Source organism: Tursiops truncatus, chromosome 19, assembly GCF_011762595.2.
Source record: "Tursiops truncatus isolate mTurTru1 chromosome 19, mTurTru1.mat.Y, whole genome shotgun sequence".
NCBI classification, from domain to species: domain Eukaryota; kingdom Metazoa; phylum Chordata; class Mammalia; order Artiodactyla; family Delphinidae; genus Tursiops; species Tursiops truncatus.
In genome coordinates, this window is record NC_047052.1 from 52,529,404 (window position 1) to 52,554,219 (window position 24,816).

At 54.6% G+C, this 24,816-nt stretch overlaps 2 protein-coding genes across 4 annotated transcripts; both read right to left on the bottom strand.

Moving 5' to 3' along the window:
* Positions 1 to 14: 14 nt before the first annotated feature.
* On the bottom strand, positions 15 to 4,623 carry KLK14 (kallikrein related peptidase 14). 2 transcript variants are annotated; one of them, XM_033845628.1, is made up of 6 exons: positions 4,469 to 4,623; positions 4,272 to 4,333; positions 3,275 to 3,440; positions 1,511 to 1,764; positions 1,028 to 1,164; positions 15 to 427 (listed from the first exon to the last, which is right to left on the bottom strand). In XM_033845628.1, the coding sequence occupies exons 1-6, from the start codon at positions 4,582 to 4,584 to the stop codon at positions 272 to 274; spliced, it is 891 nt and encodes a 296-aa protein (XP_033701519.1). In that variant the 5' UTR covers positions 4,585 to 4,623; the 3' UTR covers positions 15 to 271. The 2 variants fall into 2 exon arrangements, with proteins under 2 accessions (XP_033701519.1, XP_033701520.1); XM_033845629.1 differs by having other exon boundaries at positions 4,429 to 4,622.
* A 3,908-nt stretch (positions 4,624 to 8,531) lies between these two features.
* LOC101339889 (cytoplasmic tRNA 2-thiolation protein 1) lies at positions 8,532 to 23,825 on the bottom strand. 2 transcript variants are annotated; one of them, XM_073796665.1, is made up of 5 exons: positions 23,739 to 23,825; positions 19,690 to 20,233; positions 14,368 to 18,248; positions 11,256 to 11,352; positions 8,532 to 8,824 (listed from the first exon to the last, which is right to left on the bottom strand). In XM_073796665.1, the coding sequence occupies exons 2-3, from the start codon at positions 20,195 to 20,197 to the stop codon at positions 17,713 to 17,715; spliced, it is 1,044 nt and encodes a 347-aa protein (XP_073652766.1). In that variant the 5' UTR covers positions 20,198 to 20,233; positions 23,739 to 23,825; the 3' UTR covers positions 8,532 to 8,824; positions 11,256 to 11,352; positions 14,368 to 17,712. The 2 variants fall into 2 exon arrangements, with proteins under 2 accessions (XP_073652766.1, XP_033701495.1); XM_033845604.2 differs by lacking the exon at positions 11,256 to 11,352.
* Between the last annotated feature and the right edge of the window lie 991 nt (positions 23,826 to 24,816).

Below are 24,816 nucleotides of genomic sequence, written 5' to 3' on the forward strand. Positions count from 1 at the left end.
AATGGAGAATGGAATTTAGGATTGTTAAAGTTTTATTCGTAGCATTTCCCTGGTTTTTACAGACACCAAGAGTTTTGAAAATTGTCTTCTTCGGAATATGGTGCCAGTGCAGTGCCTTTGCCTTCACACTCCTGCTCTGTGTGTCTCAGGGGCACCTTGAATAATGACGGGGATGCGGTGGGGTGCAGAGAGAACCCCTGAAGGAACTGCTCTGGGAAAGAAGAGCAGGGTCTTGGGGAGCATGTGGGCAGGTGATATTCTGTAACACCAGCTAAGATCTGCTCTGTATGGTCTCCTGGATCCAGGTTTGGTACTTGCATAGGTTGGTATAGACGCTGGGGTAATCAGGCTGGGCACAGTTCTCCATCCCCCAGGACACGAGGCCCTGGAGCTCTCCTCTGCACACCAGGGGTCCCCCGGAGTCACCCTGAGGGGGAGAGACAGAGATGGAGACATCCACAGACAGATGACCAGAGCCGTGGGCATGGAGAACCCGAGAGGCAAAGATGGGATGGGGGTGGGCTGAGACCCCTGGGCAGGGGCTCTGGAGACCTCAGCCCCTGGGTGTTGGGGTCACTGGTTCCCACTCTGTCTCTGTCCCTTGGGCCCCTCTTCATCTTAGCTCTGTCTCTAGAAAACTATGTGTGTGTTTCCACATCCCCTGCCTCTGGAGCCATTGCTCAGGGATGGATTAAGACCTCTAGAGGACCTGAGCCCGGCTTTCCAGGTACCAGTATGTGATGATGGCAATGACAGTGGTCATCAGAGCTCTGTGCTCTCTCCATGGACTAGCTCATCTCATTCCACCGACTAAGACCTGCTACCCCCAGGGGACAGATGAGGAAACTGAGGTCCGGTACCCAAGGGCGAATGGCGTGGAGGAAGCCCGGCTATTACAACCTCTCTCGTTCTCTGTGTGTGTGGAGTTGGGGGGGGGACTCCCCTGATCGTCATGTTCCTGCGGTCCTTTTGTACCTAAGTCCCTGCCCCAAACAATCCCCCTGCCCATGCTCTCCCTGGGCCTCACCTGACAAGAGTTCTTCCCACCTTGGGGGACCCCTGCGCAGACCATGCCAGCGGTGATGGCTCCAGGATAGGCCCACTGACAATCCCGATCCGAGGAGATGTTGATGTTCACGCATTGCAGAAACTTGGGGAACCTGGCTGCAGGGGCACTGAGGGGTTACGACGGAGTCGACCCTCCACCAAGCCCCAGGAGTCAGGGCCTGAGCCCCTCCCCCTCAGCCCCAGGATCCAGGCCCCCGGCCCCTCCTCCCTCAGACCCAGGATCCAGGCCCCAGCCCCTCCCCCCTCAGACCCAGGATCCAGGCCCCCAGCCCCTCCTCCCTCAGACCCAGGAGTCCAGACCCCTAGCCCCTCCCCCCTCAGACCCAGGGTTCCAGGTCCCCAGGCCCCTCCTCCCTCAGACCCAGGATCCAGGCCCCGGCCCCTCCCCCCTCAGACCCAGGACGCAGGCTCCCGCCCCTCTTTCCTGACGCAGGACTCTCACCGTTGGGACTGGATGTTGTGCCCCAGCCCGACACAAGGCAGGGAGTCCCTGCGCTGGCACAGGAGCTGGCCACGGCGATGGGCCTCACTGCCCTCCGCAGCCGAGCGGGCTGCTCCAGCTGCAGCAGCATCAGGTCGTTTGCGATGGTCCAGGGGTTGTACTGGGGGTGTGGCACCTGGCGGACCACACGCAGCACCTGCTGTGTTACCTCCCAAATCCTCAGGTTGTGCTTTCCCAGGGCAACTCGAAGGTTCCTGGCCCGTGACCCCCAAGAGTAGCGCTGCTCAGGATCTGACCTGGAGGCCTCTCCCCACCCTCCAGCGATGCTCCCTTCCCTGGTGATGTCTAACCCTCCCTCTAACTGCAGGCTGAGTGCCTCCTGGCATCCTGTACACTCTCCCCCAGCCTCGGCTTTCTCTCTGGACCCGATCCTACCATTCTCCCCTTCCCCTTGTGGGCTGCACTTTGCCTTCCCCCTTGGGTATCAGGTGGTGGTTGAGCGGTCTTGGTTCTGTCCTAGGGTCTGCACCTGGATCAATACTCTGAGTTCTAAGTGAGACTGTGGGCTGTGGCTCTAGGTCAGAACTGATATTCTGGAGTATTCGTTCCAGTTACTCCATTGCTTCAGGGAGGCTCCATTCCAGTTCTAGTCTGGCCTTTGGACTCATCCGGAACTTTGGACTCTAAGCCGGGAGCTGGGTTCTAGATTGAATCTGGACGATAGCACACTTTCTAGATACTGGTGTGAGCTCCAGTTTCCAGGTTGAGTTCTGGGTTCTTGATTAAGCTCTAGTTGATGACCTGGGTTGTAGACAAAGGTTTGAGCTCTGTGCTCCAGCTGGGCTCGGGGCTCTAAACGCTGGTCTGCATTCTTGATTCTAGGTTGGGTTCTGTCTTAGATCAAATTACAGGTGATAGTCTGGGCTCTTGGTTCTAGACTCTGGTCTGAGCCCTTGACCTCAGGCCAGGCTCTGGGCTCTAGACGGAGCTCCAGGTCCCAGGTTCTAGATGTTGGTTCCCATTCTAGAGTCTGGGCCCTAGGTTCTACGCTGAACTTCCGTTTATGACATTACATCTGGTTTATGGGCACTGGGTGAGCTTTCATCTGGACTTTGACTTCTAGTCTGGGGTCTGAGGTCCAGGTTTCAGTCTAGAATCTGAGAAGGGCTCTGGGTTCAATATGAAGTTTTGGATTACGGCCTCCATTCTGGGATGTAGATGGTGGGTTGAGGTCTGGGCTCAAGGCTGCTCAGAGAGGAGCTGTAGACTAGACTCTGGATTAAATGTTGGATCTAGAACAAGCTTCAGGTTCTGTCTCTATCTTATGCTCTGAGCTGTGAGCAGGTTTCTGGATTTAGGGCTGGACTGTGGGTTCTGAACCTGACTCTAGATTCCAGGCAGTGTTCTGAGGGGGTCCTGAGCTTCTGAAGGTAGACTGTGTGCAGAATTCAACCACGACTCTGGAACAGACTCCTAGTCTTAGTCTCTATGTAGAGCTGGGCCCCTGGATGGAGCTCAGGTTATGTGTTAGATTCTAGGTTCCGTGTGGGACTCTAAGCTTGTGTGTGGGTTCTAAACGGTTGATCTGCTTTTAGAACCTAAACTGAGTTCAAGGTTTATGGCTGGATTCCACGTTCTGAGCTGGGTCTGTTGTTCTAAGCTCTTATCTAGACCCCAAACCAGGGTCCAGCTACTACACTGGGTTCCACACAGGGCTGGACTCTGGAATGCACTTGGCAGAAGAACAAAGAGGGGTTCACTCACGGACGGGCGCAATGAGCAGCAGTGATGACCCATTCGTCAGACAGCAGGGACCCTCCACAGAGAAAACTACGGTGGGGACCTGCCAGCAGGGCCGCCTGCCATGGTTGGGAGTTCCGGATGCATCTGGAACCACCAATTATCTTGTCCCCTTGGTTCTGTGCCGTGGCTAGGAGAAGGCAAGGGTGGGGTGGAGTGGGGAAAGCAGATGAACAGATGCTCTCCATCTACCCCCAACTCTCTAGGACATCTGGAATCCACAAATCCCCCCTTTTCTGCCTAATCCTTAAACCCCCCCACCTTTATCTACCCCACCCTATAGGAGATATGCCCAACACTGCCCCCATTATTGTCCCAACATAACCAGGGAGTTTTCTGACACCCCCCCACCCCCAGGCACCTCCATAGTATCTATTATTGGATCCCAGGGCCACCTCCTCCAGGGTCCTGATACAGCTACTATGATTGACTCTGCTTCTCCATGAATACTTTCTGTCATCACTTTTCACAATACAGCACAATTCCACCCAGGAATCCTCCAACACCTTCAGGGAGCTCCCTGTTCCTTCCCCAAACTTCTCACTCAGTGTGACTCCCCCAGGATCCGCTATCTCTCCCCACACCCACTCTCCCTGCCGAGAGCTCACCATCCCATCGTCCTTCCCACCATCATTTCTGGCAACACGTTGTCTTTCCCGTATCAGTTCTTCCCTAACACAATCAAGAAGTGTCCTGCTGTCCTTTCTAATAAGACCCAGTCAAGACCTGATAGTTTTTCTCAATTCCTCTTTTATTTCTCCCCGTCTCCTACAACCCCCTGGACCCTGCAACCTCCTAATACCTCCACAACTTAGAACTTAGGCGCCCCCTCCGGCATGCTCCTCAGCCATGATCCCCAAACGACTCCCTGCCCCTTCTCATCGGGTCATCTGTGAGCACATCGGGTCCCCAGGACCCTTCCCCATCTCTTCTCAGAGTCCAGGCCCCACTGCTGTCTTACCTACAGCCAAGATCTGAAGCGCCGTCAGCAGGAGGAACATTCTGAGGGCTGGGGGTCGGATCCTGGCAGATGTAGAGAGAAAGTGAGGGTTAAGGAGGCTGCGAGAGACCCAGAAGTTATAGGTCAGAGGCAGAGCGTCTTAGACAGAGACTAAGACCTTAGAGGCATGGATGAGGGACAGAATAGAGGCCAGAAACCAGGAGGGCAGGGTCCGGGGGCTCCTTGGTGGCTGGAGAGAGGATGCTGAGATGGGTTCAGGTCCTGCCCTGGTGTCTCCTGTCTGGAGGAGTGGGGAAGATGTCTTCCTTGTCATTCATGGAGGCCTTTTATCTCTGGTCTGAGTAGCTGACGCTTCTCCTCCACCCTTCTGACTTTTTTTTTTTTTTATTGCCTACTTCCCATTCCAGGATAGCCTGTCCCATCTCTTCTCTCTCCTCTCTCACCAGAGAAGTAGTCCCAATTGTTAATGAGAACCTGCCTGCCTGGTAGGTGAAGGTGTTGTAATCTGGAAGGAATCCCGGGAGGGGGACCCCAGGGCAGGGTGGACGGGGTGGGGGTGGGAGAGAGTCTGAGAGAGGGAGGGACAGAGACAGAGAGAGGGGCTGCCATGGGAGGAGAGAGAATCTAGGAAATGTGAGAGAAGTAGCATATGAAGGTGGAGAGGCAGAGAAAGAGTAAGAGAATACAGGCCAGAGAGAGAAGAGTCAGAGGTAGAGAGAATTTAGGGAGACGGACAAAGAGCAGATGAATATAGATGCGGAAGGGAGGCAGATAGAAAGAGACAAGACAGATGGGGACAGGACACAGGGACAGACACTCATGGAGAGGTGAGTGTGGAAAAGTGAGAGACAGAAGCAGAAAAACAGAGGGAAGAAGGGGGAGGCAGAATAGAAACAGGCACAGAGAAAGAGAAAAAAATGGAGAGAGAGAAAAGAGGCAGAGGTACCCCAACTCCAAACACACTCATACAGAATAATAGCAGTGATGATGAAAGGAGGCCAAGAGATGACAGATAAGGAAGTGGTGATACGGGGAACAGTGAGGCGGAGATGCAGGCCCAGGCAGGGGACAGTGGGGAGATGGAGGGAGAGCGGGACGCAGAGGACACACAGCCGCAGAGGAAGAGAGAAGGGGGTGGGGGTGGGGAGCCGGCAGGAGACTGGAGGTGCTGGAGGCAACTGGTGCCAGGTGGTCCTGTCTCCTAGGCTCTCTCACCTTGTGGTCCACACAGTCCTGAAGGGTGGGGGAGCAAGGGCCCCGGCAGGGAGTGAGGGCAGGGGCTCAGGGCAGAACTTGTGCCCCCCAACTCAGGCTCTGCAGAGAGGTCGGGGGAGAGTGGGATACAGGGACCCAGAGAGAGGGGGACAGAGACCCAGAGAAGGGGGACAGGGACCCAGAGAGAGGGGGAAAGAGACCCAGAGAAGGGGGACAGGGACCCAGAGAGAGGGGGACAGAGACCCAGAAAGAGACCCAGAGAGAGGGGGACAGAGACCCAGAGAGAGGGGGACAGAGACCCAGAGAGAGGGGGACAGGGACCCAGGGAGAGGGGGACAGAGACCCAGAGAGAGGGGGACAGAGACTCAGAGAGAGGGGGACGGGGACCCAGGGAGAGGGGGACAGAGACCCAGAGAGAGGGGGACAGGGACCCAGAGAGAGGGGGACAGGGACCCAGAGAAGGGGGACAGAGACCCAGAGAAGGGGGACAGGGACCCAGAAAGAGGGGCACAGAGACCCAGAGAGAGGGGGACAGGGACCCAGAGAGAAGGGGACAGAGACCCAGAGAGAGGGGCACAGAGACCCAGAGAGAGGGGGACAGGGACCCAGAGAGAGGGGGACAGAGACCCAGAGAGAGGGGGGCAGGTGGGGAATGGCTCCAGGCAGACAGAGGAGGGCCTGGGTTTGGGGGACTCATCCTAACTTTGGGCGGGGCTAGCTGGCCTCAGCCCCTCCCCCAGCCTCTTAAATTCTCTAATGACTGCGTCTGTCTCTGGGCTTGGGCAGCCCATCCGAACCACCACGCAGCGACTCAAGAGGCCACGTCTCTGCACCCTCCCTCCCTCACCAACCCCGGGGCTTGCTCCCAAACCACTTTCCTCCCCTTTCCCCCGGGCTGGTCTCTGCCCCTAGAGAGTCCCTCTGTGCCTCTGAATCCACGTGCCCACCTAGCCCCCCGTGCGTGTCTGTTTCCCGTGAACTGGCTCTGCTGAGGGGCCTCGCTGCTTTGAACTGAAGGTCTTGGCTCCGGCCCTGGCAAACCAGAAGGGCGAGATGCACAAACAGAAACCCCCCTGAAGGCGTGGGGTGGACAGGCAGCTGCCCTGTGAGCGTTCAGATCTGCATCTTGATGCCATTGTGGTTACACGGATCCACACTTGGGATAAAATGACACAGAAACACACGTGCACATAGGTGCACAGGCAACTAGATGCACGTAGACAACAAACACCGAATGAGACCTGTAGTCCCGTCAATAGCACGGTACCCTCGTCGATCTCCCGACTCTGAGTTTGGGCTGCAGCTATCTGAGCTGCCGGGACTGGGGGAGGCTGGGGAAAGGGTGTTGGGACTCTGTACTCTCTGTGCAGCTTCCTGGGAGTCTATCATTATTTCAAAATAAAGAATGAACAACAAAACAAATTCCTGGTAAGCGCAAGCCCTGCCCCCCCTCCATTTGAGCAGAAGGCTGTGATTTGGGGGACGCGTGGGGACCCTCTGCTGAGCTAGAAGGCTTAGGTAAACCTGAGATCTCCCTCTTCCTAGAAAGAACACTCAGCTCGAGCACAAGCCCCGGCAAACCCCAGGGAGCGCAAGAAAAAAGCGCTGGGGATGCAACCACGAATAGGGCTCAGTTAACTGCCTTATCCTCCCCGTTCAGCCCCTCGTTCCCTCGGTTCACTGCCAGGCTACTCATTCCCCTCCCGTCAGACTCCACTCTGCACTGCTTTGCTCCCTACTCCACCCGCCACAGGACTGTTTGCCATGACAGGGGGCCTCAAAAAATATTTGATGATGAATGAATGCATGAACATATGGCCACAGTCCTTGCCTTCAAGAAACTCACAGTCTGGCAGGAAAGGCCTAAGAGGCAACAGGAAAGTCAGTCTGGTGTGATCTGTGCTCTAATGGGGGTGGGGGGTGGGAAGGGGTGGCGGTGTTGAAGGGCCTGATGAAGCCCCAGGGGCGGGGACAGTGTTTGCAGAGGGCGGTCTGTCTAAGCTGGGTACCGCGGCTCAATATTATAAAACAACCTAAATGGGAAAAGAATTTGAAAATACGTGTATATGTATAACTGGGTCACTTTGCTGTACACCTTAAACTAACACAACATTTTTTTGTTGGTGTTTGTTTGTTTGTTTGTTTTAAACGTCTTTATTGGAGTATAATTGCTTTACAATGGTGTTAGTTTCTGCTTTATAACAAAGTGAATCAGCTATACATATACATATATCCCCGTATCTCTTCCCTCTTGTGTCTCCCTCTCTCCCACCCTCCCTATCCCACGCCTCTAGGTGGTCACAAAGCACCGAGCTGATCTCCCTGTGCTATGCGGCTGCTTCCCACTAGCTATCTATTTTACGTTTGGTAGTGTATATATGTCAGTGCCACTCTCTCACTTCGTCCCAGCTTACCCTTCCCCCTCCCTGTGTCCTCAAGTCCATTCTCTAGTAGGTCTGCATCTTTATTCCCATCCTGCCCCTAGGTTCTTCATGACCTTTTTTTTTTTCTTTTTTTAAATTCCATATATATGTGTTAGCATACGGTATTTGTTTTTCTCTTTCTGACTTACTTCACTCTGTGTGACAGACTCTAGGTCCATCCACCTCACCACAAATAACTCAATTTCGTTTCTTTTTATGGCTGAGTAATATTCCATTGTATATATGTGCCACATCTTCTTTATCCATTCATCTGTCGATGGACACTTAGATTGCTTCCATGTCCTGGCTACTGTAAATAGAGCTGCAGTGAACATGGTAACACAACATTGTTAATCAACTATACTCCAATACGAAATTAAAAGTTAAAAAAAAAGAATTTCCAGCTTTAAATTGTCAAAAAACAAAACCAAAAACAAACCCCACACATGTACCGAGGTGTTGGTTCAGCCAGGTGCTGTGTCATGTTCTTCTTTCTGCTTTCTTTTTAATGTTCAAAACTTTTTTAAAAATAAAATTTTTTATTGTGGTGAAGTATGATACATACATAACATAATAAACACATAAATATAATAGATACATAACATAAAACTTACCATTTAAAACATTTTTTTAAATAAATTTTTATTTATTTATTTATTTTGGGCTACGTTGGGTCTTCGTTGATGTGCTCGGGCTTTTCTCTAGTTGCGGCGAGCGGGGGCTACTCTTTGTTGCGGTGCACGGGCTTCTCATTGCGGTGGCTTCTCTTGTTGCGGACCACAGGCTCTAGGCGTGCGAGATTCAGTAGTTGTGGCAGACGGGCTCTAGAGCACAGGCTCAGTAGTTGTGGCGCACGGGCTTAGTTGCTCCGCGGCATGCGGGATCTTCCAGGATCAAGGATCGTACCCGTGTCCCCTGCGTTGGCAGGTGGATTCTTAATCACTGCGCCACCAGGGAAGCCCCTTAAAACATCTTTAAATGGCATGCAGCACATTCACTTGGTTGTGCAGCCTTCACCATCCGTCTCCAAAACCTTTTCATCTTCCCCAACTGCAGCTCTGTCCCCATGAAACACGGGTTTCCCATCCCCCCTCCCCCAGGCCCTGGTAACCTTCATCCTCCTTTCTGTCTCTATGAATTTGACTACTCTAGGTATTTCATGTAAGTGTCATCATGTAGTCATTGTGTGATTATCTCGTGTGTGTCTGCCTTATTTCCCTGAGCATAATATCCTCAAGGCTCATGTCAGAATTTCCTTCCTTTTTTTATACTTTGTTTTGCTGCAGCATGCGGCATGCAGAATCTTATTTTCCGGACCAGGGATCCTGCACCCCCTACAGTGGGAGCGCAGATTCTTAACCACTGGACCACCAGGGAAGTCCCAAGAATTTCCTTCCTTTTTAAGGCTGGATCATACAACACCGTGTGGATAAGCACAATTTGTGTACCCAGGTAACTTCTTTATGTGGGTTAGCTTCTTTCGTTCCTCCTTCCCTCCCTCCCTTTCTCCCTATCCTTCCTTCCATTCAACAAATATTTCTTGAGCACCTACTAGGTATCAGGCATGGTTCTAAGTGCTGAGGATATAGCAATAAACAAAATAGACGGAGATCCCTACCCTCCTGAGGCTTCCATTGTGGAAGGAAAGGCAACCAAGCAAAAGAAAGTTAAATAAACACAATGTATACTATTACAAGTTATGAGTGCTAAGTGCTAAGGAGGAGGTCAGTGTCCGGGGAAGGCCTGACTGAGGGGATCTTTGAGCAAAGACCTGCAGATTGTCAGGGATACCGGGGGAAGACTGTTCCAGACAGAGAGAGCAGCATGTGCAAAGGCCCTGGGGTGGAAGGAGGGCTGATGTGTCTGGGAACCAGTGAGGAGGCCAGTGTGGCTGGTGCAGCATGGGCCAGGGAAGAAAATAGAAGGAAATGAGGGCGGTGAGGTCGTGGAAAGTCCGGGCTCCATGTGCTAGGGACTATCTTGGGCCCATTTTACAGTCTGAGAAACGGAGGCTGGGGGAAGGGGGAAGTGGCTTGTCCAAGGTTATCCAGCTGGTAAGCGCAGGAGGAAGCGTACAAACTCTTGGACTCTCTGAATCCTCCCTATGGTCTCCCGAGGTGATCTGAGCCTCAGTTCCATCTGAGCGCTAATTTGTGTGTCCAACACTGTCTTAACGCATTTTTCGTAAGTTAACTCATCCAACCCTTCCCAGGGTCTGGTGAGAAAGGTACACGTATGATTCTCCACGTGCAGAAGGAGAAGTGGAGACGCCCGTCCAAGGTTACACAAAGCTGAGTGGTAGCACACGACACAAACCCAGGCAAAGGGCTCTTAACAACCTCAGGGATGCCCGAACACAGAGGCGTGGGTGGAGCAACTGCCCAGCCGAGTGGTGGGATGAGCCCCAGACGGAAGGAGAGACACGTCTTCCCTTGCTCAGGAAGGAAGAAGGAAAGGGTGGGGGAGTTTGCAGGTGGGCTGTGGGTCGGGTGGCCAGACGTGGAGGGAGGGCTGGGCCAGGGAGACGGGGAGGCCCGGGCCAACTCATCTCAGCGGGCACCTGGCTGGGGAGGGGAGGACGGCTAGCAGGTTCCCGGGTGAGGTTGGTGATCAGGAATTTAAAGACGCGTCCTCGGAGCGGCTGGGTGATTTTGTTTCGTTTTCCTCCGGCAAAGGACAGTGGGAGGGGGTGTGGTGAAGGGGCGGAATGTAGGGGTAAAGGAAGTGCAGAAAGAAGGGCCTTGGTGGAGGGAGGGCTGCACACAGAGGGTCAGGGTGTCTTTGCGGTGGAAGCATGGGAGGCTGTGGTCAGGGAGTGGGACGTGGGCTTTTGTGGTTTTAGAGGTGGAGCTCTTCTGATGGAGGTAGTGGCCAGGGTGTACCTGTGGGAATGGGTGATGGGGGAGGTGGTCTCCGGCCACCTGGAGGCTGAGGGGCTGTGAAGCCAGGGGGTCCTCTCTCCTGGGGGCTCCTGACTCCCTGTCAGCAAATGCCTGTCTCTATCTCCATTTATAATACAAATCTGGCAGGTTGTCAAGGACTTTCCATACATTATCACATTTAATCCTCACAAGAGCTTTATGAGGTTAGGGTTAGGGTTAGGGTTAGTACCACGTTAGAGATGAGGAAACTGGGTCTCAGGCAGAAGTCACTTGTGCAAATGGCATTAGCCGGGATTGGAAGCTGGGTCATCTGGCTGTTAAATGCCACGCCATTCTGTCTCCAAATCTGTCTCCATGCCATCGAGGGCGGGGAGTTCTCTGCTGGATCCTCGTCTCCTGGAACAGCCCCAGCGTCTGAGAGTTCGTGCAAAGAGTGTTTCTGGTATGTGCAAATGGACCCTCACCTTGGGAATTTCCTGGCAGTCCAGTGGTTAGGACGCCACCCTTCCACTGCAGGGGGCATGGGTTCGATCCCTGGTCAGGGAACTAAGATCCCGCAGGCTGCCAAAACAAAACAAAACAAAACAAAACAAACAAAAAACCAAAGGACCCTCACCTTTATCTCTGTCCCCCATCAGCTCTTGGTTGGCAATTTCTCTAGTACCTCCTAAGTGTCACGTCTTGCTTAATTCCCCCATTGGCCCTGTGAGGGGCACACAATCACACCCATTCTACAGATGCGGAAACTGAGAGGAATGAGGTCAGTTGCCCAACAAGCAGGTGGTGGAGCTTGGATTGGAACCCCAGTGCATCTGACTCCATGCTCCTCTGCTGCTGATTTCATGTGTCTCTTTGATTACCCAGACACTCTCTCTGGGTAATCTCTTAGGTGGCTCTGAGTCAGCACCTGAATCTGCTACATGCCAGGCAGCTTCTGCACACACACCTGGGTGTCCCTGATGCCCCGTCAACAGCCAACGAACATCTCTGCCCCACCTCCCTCCATCTCCATCATCAATCACTTATTTTCCTTTGTTGGTGGTGACACCGTCCTCTCCCCAGTTGCTTCTGTCAAAAGCTGAGAGTGGTCCTTGATCCCTCCCTCACGCCCACTTCCTACTTTGGCAATTCACGTCACCTTAGTGTCAAAATAGACACTGAGTCCACCCACTTACTCCCTCTCACTCACCCTTGTCCAAGCTACCCTTATATCTCACCTGGACAGGTGCAAGAGCATGCAAGCTAGTCTCCCTGCTTCCACATTCAATGTTCCCACCTGCTTCCACATTCAACCCCGTTCCCACCTCCCCCCACTCCTACCCCACACTAAGTTCATTCTCCACTTGGCAGGCAATGTGTTCTTAAAATATAAAAGAGTATCATATTAAACCCTGCTTAAAGCCCATCTATGATTTCCCACTGCAATTGTAATAAAACCTAAACACCTCCAAGGCACTCTGTGTCCGGCTCTCCAGCCTCACCATTCCGTCATGCACTGTGCCTCGGACCCCCTAGACTTCCTTGACTTTCTTGACATGGTAGGTGCCTTCCCACCTCAGAGCCTGTCTTTGCTGTTCCCTCTGCCTGGGACACGCGTCCCATCCCTCTGCCCATGATCACCTTCTCTAGAGTAGACATTCCCTTCTAGTTTCTATCTCGGCCCCTTGTTGGTTTCCTTCCTATGCCTCATTTCAATCTATAATTGCTTTATGTGTTTGCTTCCTTTTTTGTTGTTGTTTTTTCTCTATGGCATTTATCACCATTGGATGTCCCTCGTGTTTTATTTATCTCCTTTTCTGTGTAGTCTATCTCCCACAACTTGAGTGCCATCTCTGACGGGGCAGGGGGTTTTGCCTGCTTTCTTGGCTTCTGTTCCCTGGCACCTAGTAGGTGCTCAGTAAACATTTATGGAATGAAGAAACATTTCTCTCACTCAGACTGCGGCTTCATGAGGGCAGGGACGTTGTCTAAGGTGTTCACTGCTGAATCCCTGGAGCCCACTCTGGTGCCTGGCACGTGCTGGGGCTCTATGAAAGCAGGCTGAATGAGAGTGACATTATTGAGAGCCTTCCTCTCCCCAGAATCCCTGCACCCAATGCCCCCACATCTTCAGACCTGACAGGAACCTCTAATTACCCAGCCCTGGGAGAGCACGCACAGGGGGAAGGTGGGGAAGCCCATCTTTCTGAGATTGGGTTCTAAATCCTTGCAGGGAAGAATGCTTCTGACTCCAGGGGATGGTACCTTAAGGCGTGGGGAGCCTCGTCAGTCTTGGTCCTTTCACAGACATTCGATAAGTATAAAGGACCCCTTGTGTTTAGGTAAGGGCTGCCTTCACCAGGGCCCGTGGGCTCCCAGACAGAGAGCCCACTGAGGGCAGGGACTGGGGCTCACCCAGCTCTGTTTCCCCAGTGCCCCATGCAGGGCCTGGCTCCTGGGAGATGCCAGCAGACGTTGGCTTCGTGAATAAAGGGGTGATCCTTATCACTCCTCTGCCCCCAAATCTCCTGACCTCCGCCCTAGCCAGAGCCCTGCTCCGTGATGACTAGGCTTCGTGCCTGGGCAACACCCGCGCCCCACCCTCCTTGTTTACCACGACTTTCTCCCTCAGAAAGACTCGGCTGTGCTCACCACGGCCATCTGCCTAAGTGGCAAACATCTTTATTTTTGGTCAGCCTGTCTAGGAGAGGTTTCTCTTGTATTTACAGTTTTGGGGGTTTAGGCAGGAGCTCTTAATACTTACAAAGCACACCCTAGAGTTTAGTAGGATTTCCAGACTTCTTAAATAGCCCTCATCTCTGTTCCCACCATTCCCACCCCCTAATGGTTTTGGCTTCTCCCTGGCCTCTTGGCCTTTAAGTCCCCCTCCCCCAGCCCCACCCCACAGTCCTCCTAGACACAGACCCAGAAGGCTCTTTCTGACACCCGGGGCGAGGCCTGTCTGCTCTAAACCCTTCCTGGTGCCCCATCACCCCAGCGGGAAATCTGCCTTGTGCAATGGCATTCTGACCCTCTTGGGGGTGGGGTGGGGGGACGCTGGCCGCCCTCACCAGCTCCTACCCAGGCGTCCTGCACCAGAAGCAGCCATTCCGCCCGGTTCACGGTGTGTCCTTCCCTGCAGGCTTTCCACCTGCTGTTCTCTGGGCCGCAGGTGCACTCGTCCTCCTCCACCCTTTTCCCCGTGCTCATTCTTACTCATCTTCTCGGGCCTGGTTTAAACACTACCTCCTTCAGAAAGCGTTCTGTGACGCCCCACGCTAAGTTGGTCGCCCCACCTCTGGGCTCCCCTGTGCCCTTACTAACCCCCGCCGTGACACGTATCCCTTTGGGTCTTGATTTGCCAGTGTCGGTCCGTGCCGCCTCCCCCATCAGACAGAGAGCCCTCTGAGGGCAGGGACTGGGGCTCACCCAGCTCTGTTTCCCCAGTGCCCCGTGCAGGGCCTGGCTCCTGGGAGATGCCAGCAAATGTTGGCTTCGTGAATAAAGGGATGATCCTTTATCACTCCTCTGCTCCAAAATCTCCGTGGCTTCCGCCTCAAAATCACAGCTGCGCCCATGCAGTCCGGCCCCTCTTACCTCTCTCCTCCAGTTACCCGCTCCACCACTCGCCTGCCTCCCTTGGCGTGCGCACACGCTGTTCCCTGGCCAGCATCGCCCTTCCCGCACATCTGCAGAGCCCACTGCCTCACGCTGTGTGGGTCTCTGCTCAAATGTCGTCTTCTCCTCGAGGTCTGCCGTAGCCACCCTACGTACATGTGTGGCATGCTTCCCATCCTCCGATTAATCAGTTTATCACCAGCTGACACACTACATACTCTATTTATTTTCCTCCTTTTCTGGCCTCTCCCATGAGGGCAGGTTTTTGTTTTGTTCGTTGCTGTCACAAATTGGGTGCTCGATACATATTTGCAGAATGAATGAATGAATGAATGTACACATGGATCTTGAGGTCATGGAAGGTTTCCAGTGTTCACAGGGGACCTTCAGGTTTCTGCCAGACTGTGTCTCTCGCCCTTGGAGGCTGGCTCAGGCCAGGGGGACCGGTGGGGAGGTGGGAGGAGAGAGCAAAGCTCCCCAGCCAGGCAGCGGAAGGAAAGACTTTGCTCTTCTGCCAATGGCCACCCAATGCAAGGTGCGGTCAGTGACCCCCTTGTGGTTGGAGCTGAGAACAGCCTTTTCCCCAGCTCCCACTCGAGGCCCTCTTGTCACATTTGCCACAGAACCGTGGTTGAATCTGAATAGAGACGGGTTGTTAAGTGTAACATACACACCGGATTTTGAAAACTTAGTACCAAAAAAACGTAAAACACCCTCAAGGTTTTAATTAATTTATTTACTTTTGGCTGTGCGGGGTCTTCGTTGCTAGGCGCGGGCTTTCTCTGGTCTACTCTGCCTTGTGGTGCGCGGGCTTCTCATTTCTGTGGCTTCTCTTGTTGCGGAGCACCGGTTCTAGGCGCGTGGGCTTCAGTAGCTGTAGTTCGGAGGCTCTAGAGCGCAGGTTCAGTAGTTGTGGCACACAGACTTAGTTGCTCCGCGGCATGTGGGATCTTCCCAGACCAGGGATAAAACCGTGTCCCCTGCCTTGGCAGGCGGATTCTTAACCACTGAGCCACCAGGAAGTCCCATCCTCAAGGTTTTAAAATATTGATTACATGTTAAAATAGTAATATTTTGGATATAGTGGGTCAAATAAAATACATTATTAAATTTTCCCCTCCCCCCCTTAAAAATATGGCTACTTGTAATTTTGAAATTACTCATATGGCTCGCATTATATTCCTATTGGATAGTGCTACTCTAAACCACAACAGAAATCTAACCAACCACCCACCTCCTGGTGTGAAGGTGTGAAGGTGTGACGGGAGAAACTCGGTTACAGAAAAGTCCCTTGCCCCAAACCACAGGGTCAATCAGTGGCCGACCTGCAACAAGGGCCCAGGTCCTCTTGCTTCCAGCAGGCGGCATAGCAAAAAGGTTCAAAAGTCCTAGCTCCTTCACTGATTTGCTGCTGTGTGACCTTGGGAAAGTCACTTCACCCCTCTGAGTCAAAAATTTACCCTTTGTAAAATTGGGGATCAAAACGCAAGGAAGGAGCGTTCCGCAGTGCCTGGTGCACTAGAATCATTCCAATTGACCGTGATCATCTTGCGCCCCCTAGAGCCCGTTCTCTCCACCGCAGCTGCAGGGATTTTTAGAAAACGGAGATGGGCTCCTGCCTCTGCGAGACGTCGCAGGACCAGCCCTGGCTACCACCTGATCTCAACTCTTGCTCTTCTTCTCCCTGCCCACTCTGCCCTGACCACACTTCCTTGCTGTTCCCTGGACTTACCAACTTTATTCCCACCTCTGGGCTTTTGCATCGGCAGTTCCCTCTGCCTGGAAAGCTCTCCCCCAAGATGGCCTTATAATTCACTCCTTTGCTTTATTCAGGTCTCAGCTCAAATGCCACCTCCTCAAAGAGGCCTTGCCCTGACCCCTATGGACACTGGCTCTTGCTGTCTCCCTCCCTCTTTATCCTGCTTTATTTTTGTTGTATTAATCACTATCTGAAATTTTATTTTTATTGACTTATTGTCTGTTTCTCCCAGATTGTGAACTTCACGGGGGCAGGGGCTTTTTGTCTTTTGCTCACTGCAGTATTCCTAGCACTTGGCACATGGGCCACAGATGAGGTGCTCAATAAACGTCTGTCGAATGAATAATTATCCTGATGCTCAGTTAACTCACGGAGGAGGTGGGGCCTCTGGTCCCTGCCTTCCAGCCCAATCTAATTAGGAAAAGCGAGCCCCAAAGAGTGTGGATGGCTGGAGGACAGGACCCAAGGGCTGGGGTTTGGGAGAGTCCTAATGTCCTGGGCTGGGCAGGGTGGGAGGAGAGAATCAGGGATGCTTCCAGGAGGCCCCTGGAGGATGTGAGCTGGAAGATGGGAAAGGAGGGCACTCCTGACAAGGAACCAGCCCAGCACAGCTCGGAGGTGGGACCGAGGACACCAAGTCTCCCCAGGGGTCAGGCAGGAAGTTTCTGAGCCTCACACCTGTCTGCACCGGCAGGGAGGCAACCCTGCAACCCAGAGCCCCCCGGGGGGCCGAACTTTAATGTGAACAACGAAGTTGGACACCATTATCAAATACTCACAACAGTGCTTTGCTAGGAGGCTTTGATTCCATTCTCAGAGGAGGAAATGGAAGACCAGAGAGGTTAAGTCACTGACCCAGGTTCACCCAGCTCTGCCTCCAGAAATCTGAGGTCTGGGGAGCTCACCCAGCGGCTCCCCACCCATCACACAGAGACTCAGGTGGTGGTGGGTGGGGAGAGTGGGGGTAAGGGCTAAATACACCGTCTTGAGGAGCCCCAGGCAGACCTGGGTGTGAGCCCCCATTTGGGGCTCCAGCGAGGTGACCTCAGGCCAGTTATGGGGCTCAGGCTACAGCCAATGAGATCGTGGTGAGGATGAAATGAGATGATCCAGCGCCTGCCCTGTACACAGCGCTCACACAGAAGCATCACGATTGCTGTAACTGACGTGCCCATCACGTTACATGGTTTTGCTTATCCCACTGCAGGCAAACATGAAACATGAGGCACACAGTAGGCGCTCAAGAAGGGTCAGGACTATCTGAGCACGCCCAGAGCCCCACAGAGGTACAGGCAAGCGGCCCCCTAATTCCCACTCGCTCAGGAATGCAAAGTTGTACAGCTCTCTCCTCTCTGAGGCCCAGGGGTCCCCCAGACACCCAGGAGTCCTCCGCAGCCCCAGGAGCCCAGAGCCCCAGCTTCTGCAGGACCACAGGTAAGAGGTTCCGACCACTTCCCAACCTCACACCGAAGCCCGGGCTAAGGTAACTCGGGTTCCTTCACAGTGTCATTTACAGGTGGCCCCGCACTCCCACGTCGTCGGATCCCAGCGGAGAACTGGAGTCTCTAGAAGCCGGGGATGGGCTCTGAAGTCGGGGGTCCGGACGGCTGTGGCTCCCGCGGCGACCCCTCCTCGTCCAGCCCCCGGCGGCCCTTGCCGATGGCCAGGCGGGGCCGGCCGCGGTTCAGGCCTTCCAGGAGGGCGCAGGCCTGGCAGAGCGCGCGGCTGGCCAGCGCCCCGCAGCGGGAGCAGGCGCCGGGGGGCGGGGGCCGCGCGGCCGGGGCCAGCGCCAGGCGCTCGGCCGAGTGCACGAGGTCCAGCACCGCCGACGGCCGCGCCGCCTCCAGCAGCTTGAGCAGGTCGCGCGCGTGGCCGCGGAAGGCCTCGGGCGCGTACACGCACTCCTCGGAGAAGTAGTCCAGGCGGCGGAAGTGCGCGTACAGCACCACCTCCTTCTGCGAGGCCAGCTGCAGCGGGCGGCAGCGCGGCAGGGCGCCCCCCTCGCCCGGAGAGCCCAGGCCCCCGCCGCGCGCCAGCCGGCCCGCGTCGCCCCGCAGGAAGTTCATGAGCACCGTCTCCGCCATGTCGTCGGCGTTGTGTCCTGGGGGAGAGACGCGAGCCGGTGAGGAGGGGGCGCGGGGGCCGGCGGGTCCGCGGGAGGAGACCCCGCGGTACCGTGGGGCGGCCGGGGGAGGCTGCGGGTGAACCCCGCGAGAAAGGAGAGGGGAACACACCAGGCTCCCGTGGAGCAACTTGGGATGCCCTCATTTGCCCCCCTCTTATTGCAAACCAGGCTCTGTGCTCGGTGCCCTTTCAGGTAGTGAGTAACACTGCTTTACGCTACAGATACAATTTCAGTCTAGTGAAGTGTACTTCAGACCGCACAGACATCAAAATGGCATTTGATGGAGATGCTCAAGTGGGCTGTTGACACAAGTGCCTCTGGGAATGCAGATTATGGTATTTAGAAGGACCAGGGAGAAAGTAAGTGCATAGTTACACAACAGTCACCATAAATTTGAAGCTGAATCTCTGCTTATTCTGCAACTTGTCATCTTATACTTGAGTCTATAGTAAAACACCGGCCTTAGGGCTTCTCAAGTCGGCCATACTTTCCCTCCTCAGGGCCTTTGCATAAGCTGTTTCCTCTTCTCAGAACCTCTCCCACCCCCGTTTTGTCCTTCACCTAGTTACCCACTCGGCTTCAGGTCTCCGCTCACTCAGGAAACACTTCCTTAATCCCCACGTTTCTCCCTTCACTAGGTCCTCCTGTGTCATTTTCCTTAGTGGCACAGGAAATGATTATAATCAGGTTATAATTACATATGTGAGAAACGGACAGGAGCAGAGACTGTCTTGTGCATCATCATAACGGCAAACATTTATATGTTTACCGTTTCTCAGTGTCTTGTCTAAGTGCGTCATACGTAATTCCCATAATTCATCCAATTCCCAGTAACTCTAGGTCCTAGATAGTATTAATATCCCCATTATATAAAAGAGGAAGCCAAGGTTAGGTAGTTTGTTCTAGGCTATATAGCTTGCATCTGGCACACAATAAATGGTCAGCAGTTATTTGTTTAAGTCATGATTGGTACAGAGAAAGTGTTATCAAAGAGGAGAAGCGAATAGAGAAAAGGACACAGTTGCGTTCAGACTAGATGCTTCTGATGGGAGATGCCCCTTCATACCCCTCCTTTTGTGACAAGGGACACAATGTCATAAAAAAATAAGCGCAGAGAACCACAGCCCTAGCCCCTAGAGAGTACCCTACCACCCCTCTATTTGCCAGCGTGTGTGTACAAAGATGATGGCAGTGACTCCAAAGCTTACCATGCCCAACCTAAGGACACGCACACACTATGAACCTTCAGTGTGCATGCACAGCCCCTCCTCCTTTTTTAGCGTCTCCAATTAGGATATACGCAGTCTCCTTTACGACCTCTGGGGCATCCGCCTCAGTGGGCTTACAACGTCCGCTCCTCGCCCGCGCATGCGCCCGTTCCTCCCACCGCGCCCCTCTGTGCCGCGCCTGCGCTCACCCGTCACGACGTGCGTGGCTCCCACGCGGCGCGCCCCTTCCTCTAGCGCCCGGCGTCGCAGCACCCCGCAGAAGGTGCAACAGGAGCGGCTGCGGCCGGAGCCGGCCGTGCTGCGGGCCACGGCGTCCATCGTCCAGCCCCCGAAGAGCTCTGCGTAGGCCACGACGGTGAGCGGGAGCTCCCAGCGTGCTGCTTGCCGCCGCACGGCCGCCAGCGCCGCGTCCCGGTAGCCGCCGATGCCCTCGTCCACGGCCACGAGGTGCAGCGAGATGCCCAGGCGCGGGGCCAGCTCGCGCAGCACGTGCGCCAGCACAGTGGAGTCCTTGCCGCCCGAGGCGCCCACGGCCACCACGGCGCCGGGCGGCAGCAGGCGGCCCGCGACCACCGTGTGCAGCACCTCGGCCTCGAAGGAGGCGCAGAAGCAGGTGGTGCACAGCGCCTGGCCCGAGCGCGGACGGCGGAGGGCGGCTCGCGCCTTGTGGCAGGAGGCGCACCGCGGGGCGGGCATCGCGGGGTCCTGGCGAGACGGGAGGGTCGGCTTCTCCTGGATGGGTGGAGAGGGGAGGCGGGTTACACGTGGATTCCGGATTGCAGGAGTCTGCCTACAGAGAGGCTGCTTGCGTAGTGTCTCTGCCAGGAATAATGCAGGCCGAGTAGGCCTTTTCCAGAGTAAGGGAGGGTTATACGTATACAGTTGACCCTTGAACAACACGGGGGCCAGGGACGCAGCCGAAATCCGCATAACTTTACAGTCGGCCTTTCTGGTTCCGCATCCGCGGATTCAACCAAACCGCGGATGGTGTAGTACTGTATGTATTTATTGGGAAAAAAAAATCAGAGTATTAGGGGACCAGCGCAGTTCAAACTCATGTTGTTCAAGGGTCAACTGTATTCCAGTTTAAGAAAGCTTAGTGCCTCCAGGAAGACTTCTTGGATTACACCCATTACACACCAAGAAGAGAAGGAGCTGGTTGGGAGAGGTGGAGGGGAGAGGGAGAGACAGGCAAGTTACACCCAGAATTAGGTCGGATTCTGTTTGGAGGGATGGAGGTGCCTATTAGGGCCAGTTTCACAGTCTCCAGGGAGGCCAGCCCTTTTACAACCCTGGTCAGAAAGACAGGGTGCTTATCACTGACCTGGGCTCCCAGGGCTGTTCAGAGAGCTTGGGAGGGGCAGTGATCTAAGAACAGAGGGAGTCCAGGGAACTGCAGCTCTGTTAGGGGAAGGGGGATGGACAGAAAAGACCAACTGGATTTCACTTTGGTGGGGGTGGGATACTGTCTCTAGGCATTGGTCCCAATTGTATCCTCTGAAAGGCAGGGCAGTCATCTCCTCCAGGGAGACACAGAGGCAGCATGGGTCGTACCTCCAAGGAGATCGACTGTGGCTTCTTCTGTTTTGGGGGCGAGGGGAGGGCGGGCTGTGGGCCTCCAGGATTGCTGTGGTCTCAGAATCTCCCGAAAGCTTCTGTGGCCTTACCAAGACTTGGATCAGCCCAGTTTTAACTCATTTCTGTTTCCCCCACCTCATCCGTCCCCACCCAGCCAAAAATTCCAACCCTCTCTCCTCGGACCCACCTGCTTGGGGAACCCATGAAAACCCACCAGACTGAGTCCCTCCTCCCCAAGCCACCATCATCTCCAGGCTGAGCTAGTGCAGTAGCCCCTGAGCAGGTCACCCTGTTTCCAGGATTTACCACAATGTGTGGAATCATTTTATGTGACTTGTATGTTTACTGCCTGTAACACCAATTAAGGACCAGTGTAACCCAGACGTCTGACAGGCATCTCAAAACCTAGACTCCTGATTCCCCTTCCCAAACCTGCTTCTCTTGCGGTAAAGGGCAGCTCCATCCCTCCAGCTACTCAGGGCAGGAGCCTTGTGGTCCAGGACCCACGACTGCTCTTGCTTCTCACTCTCCCTGTGGGTGACTCCCAACTGCAATGGCAAGTCCCAGCCTTTCCTCCAAATGCGCCACTGAAGATGCACCTGGGGCATCCTCCTCAGACCTCAAACCCCAGATGCCCAACCAGAATGGAGCAAATCCTGTTTGTAGCTTCAAAACAGAAGCCCAACGCTCCTTAGCATCTCCACAACTGCGACCCTAGTCTGAGCTGAGCCATGTCGCTCTTACTGCAGGAGGCTCCTCCTTGGTCTCCCCGCCCCACCCTCCCCTCCTCTACACACACAATTCTCCACAAAACAGCCAGTGGGATCCTGCCCAGTACCTCCTCTACATTCTCCCATGCATCTCATCTCACTTTCGTAAAAGCTTACGTCTGATGAGGCTCCCTTTTTCTCTGACCTCACATTCCACTCTCCTTCAGCCACTCTGGCCTCTACTCTCCAACACCCCAGGAAACACCTACCCAGGAAAGTGTTAGCACTGCTCTTCCCTCTGCCCAGAGTACTCTTCCTTGTCACTGGGCCCAGCAAGCAGCCCTCAGGACCCATTGGCCATGACCATTCGGCACATCCGTCACAGCTGAGCAACGCCCTCTTGAAATCTTCCCCCCCACACACACCCTATCCCACCCCCGGCTTTGACTTGATTCTCCCTCGCTCTCCTGGTCTGCTTCCTGCTCAGCCTCCAGTCTCGTTTGGAGAGCTCTCTATGGTTCTCAGGTCCTGCCCAGCTCATTTTCCTTGTGGGTGACTCTGAATAATGACGTCCATCGGGCTGGTCCTCCAGATGCCCCACTGAGGATCCCCGCTGGTCCTCTGGGATCCTAGGTGCCCAAACTGACCAGCAACCCTGCTCCCCACAGGGAGAAACCTGTGCTTGCCCAGCTGTTCCCTGTCTCCTGAGAGGACTGCCACTTCCAGCTCCTCCCCAGGACAAGACATAAAGTCACCCTGGACTCATCTCTCTTCTCCCCCTAAATCTATGGTCACTCGGTCCTAGGGGTCTACCTCCTGAGTGAGGAAGACCCTGGCAGGCGATGAGTCTGTGCAGACTGTCAGAGGCTCATAAGTCATGATACAGTTTTAATCTTATTCAGAGAGAGATGGGAGCCATGGGAGGGTTTTGCGCGAAGAAGGGATACGATCTGACTTGGGTTTTAAAAGTTTCCCTTTGGCTGCTGTGTGGGGAACAGGCCGTGGCAGGCAGGATCAGAGGCAGCGAGGCCAGGGAAGAGGCTATGGCAATAGTCAGTGAGATGATGGTGGCCTGGACTGGGGTGCTGGCAGTGGAGATGACAAGAAGAGGTGGGATTTTGTATCTATTTTGAAGGTAGGGTCCACGGGACTTGCACAGAACTTGGATTGGGGTGGAGGATGTGGTCATGAGGAAAGAGAAAAGGATGACTTGGAGGTTTGGGCCTGAGCACCTGGGAGGATGATGGGACCATTTAGTCAGAGGGGAGCTGACCAGAATTCCATTTGGACATGTCAGATTTGAAGTGTCTGTTATGCATCTCCCCCTCGAAGACGTTATAGACCCCAGGCTGGGTCAGGCGCCTCCTTTGGGCTCGCAGAGCCCCATGTATGCCCCCACCCCAACCGGATCATGACGGTATCCTTCGTGGTGACAGGCCTGTCTCCCCCGTTGTACTGTGAGCTCACTAACGGCAGGGACAGGGTCTGCTTCGGCCACCACTGACTTCTCCTGCCTCGCACGGGATTTGGCACAGGGTCGGTGCTCAGGAAAGATCTGTAGGCTGAGGGAATAATAAATGCGCCCGGAAGACGAGACCCAGACCCCCAGGGATGCCTCCGAATCGCAGCCTTGTCGGAAGGACGGAGAGTGTGTAACATCATTCTATCAAAACAGAGGTTCCAGGACAGAGTAGGGACCTCCCGGACGTACCCAGTTGGAAGCGGGGGCAGGGAAATGGTCGAATTCCAGCCTGGGGGAGGGGATGGGCGAGTAAGAGACAGGCCGGACCGCAGTGCCCAAAGTGGGGATCCCGGTCAGAAGGCCTCTGCGATACAAGCGTTGGGAAATCAAAGGCGAGTGGCTTCACCCCCAGAGAGACCCTCAACCCTCACACGGCACCGCAACAAAGAGCGGGCGCTCACGAGCCGACCAGCTGGTGAGGAAATACCTGAGTAGAACGCGGTGCTGGATGGTCCAAACTGCCGAACACGCGGAACTCTGGCGCGGAAGTGGCTCCAGAGACTACGACTACCACAAGGCCTTGGGGGCTGTCTTGCCTACGACTCCCAGAACCCCATGCAACAGCTCCACCTGAAGCGCCTGTGGTTACTGGGCCCTCGGCCTTCAACTCCCAGCAGTCCCTGCTGCCCCTTGTTTCGCTCTGCCTACCACTCCCAAAATGCACTGCCTTGTTTCCGTCTGCGCCTGCGCACGGACGAGGGACGTGGGGTGTGTACTGTTTGCTGTGGTAGTAATCTGTTACCATGCCGGACGCTTAAAAGGCGAAATGGCTGTATTCGGATGATCTGCTTTAGTGGGATTATTATAGGCTTTTAGAGGGATTATAGAGCATATTATTTTTACCCTTTGAGGTGGGATTGCGGGTGGGAATTGAAGGTGGGAGTGCGGGGTTTGGTCGTGGGTGTAAAAGGAGACAGCGCATGCGCAGCGCAGAGAGCCTGAAGGTGGGGGTTCGGAATGGATCTAGGCATTGCCTGCAGGGGTGGTAATGGTGCGTGTGGACGCGTAGGGTGGGGAGAGGGAGCAGTGTGTGTGTAAGCTGAGGTCTCTGCGCGTGCATCAGCCCTAGAGCCTCCGACTTCTGAGACTGAGGGTTCCAAAGACTCAGATCCCTGAAACTCACTAGTCCCTAGGCCCCGTGTCATAGAGACTCGGAGTTCCAGTGACGCAGAGACCCAGACCCCTGAGACTTCAAGCAGCCGAGAGAACCAGGACTCCAGAGACAACTCTCCCCAACCAAAGCCCAGAGACCTGGAGGGTTCACCCCCCAGGCCCTCAAAACTGAAATCTGGGGGCCAAAGAAGACCAAAGATTCAGATCTCTTAGACGCAGAAGACCAGAGATCCTGGGCCTCAGAAACTGAGACCCAGGGTCCCCAAACCAGATCCCCCAAAACTGATGCTCAAAGGTCCTCACGATGAAGGGACCAGAGCCTCAGGGATCCCAAGACAGAGGTGCACAGCCCCAGGGTGTGCGGGTCTGTGGTGAGTGATGTCACGAGTGGC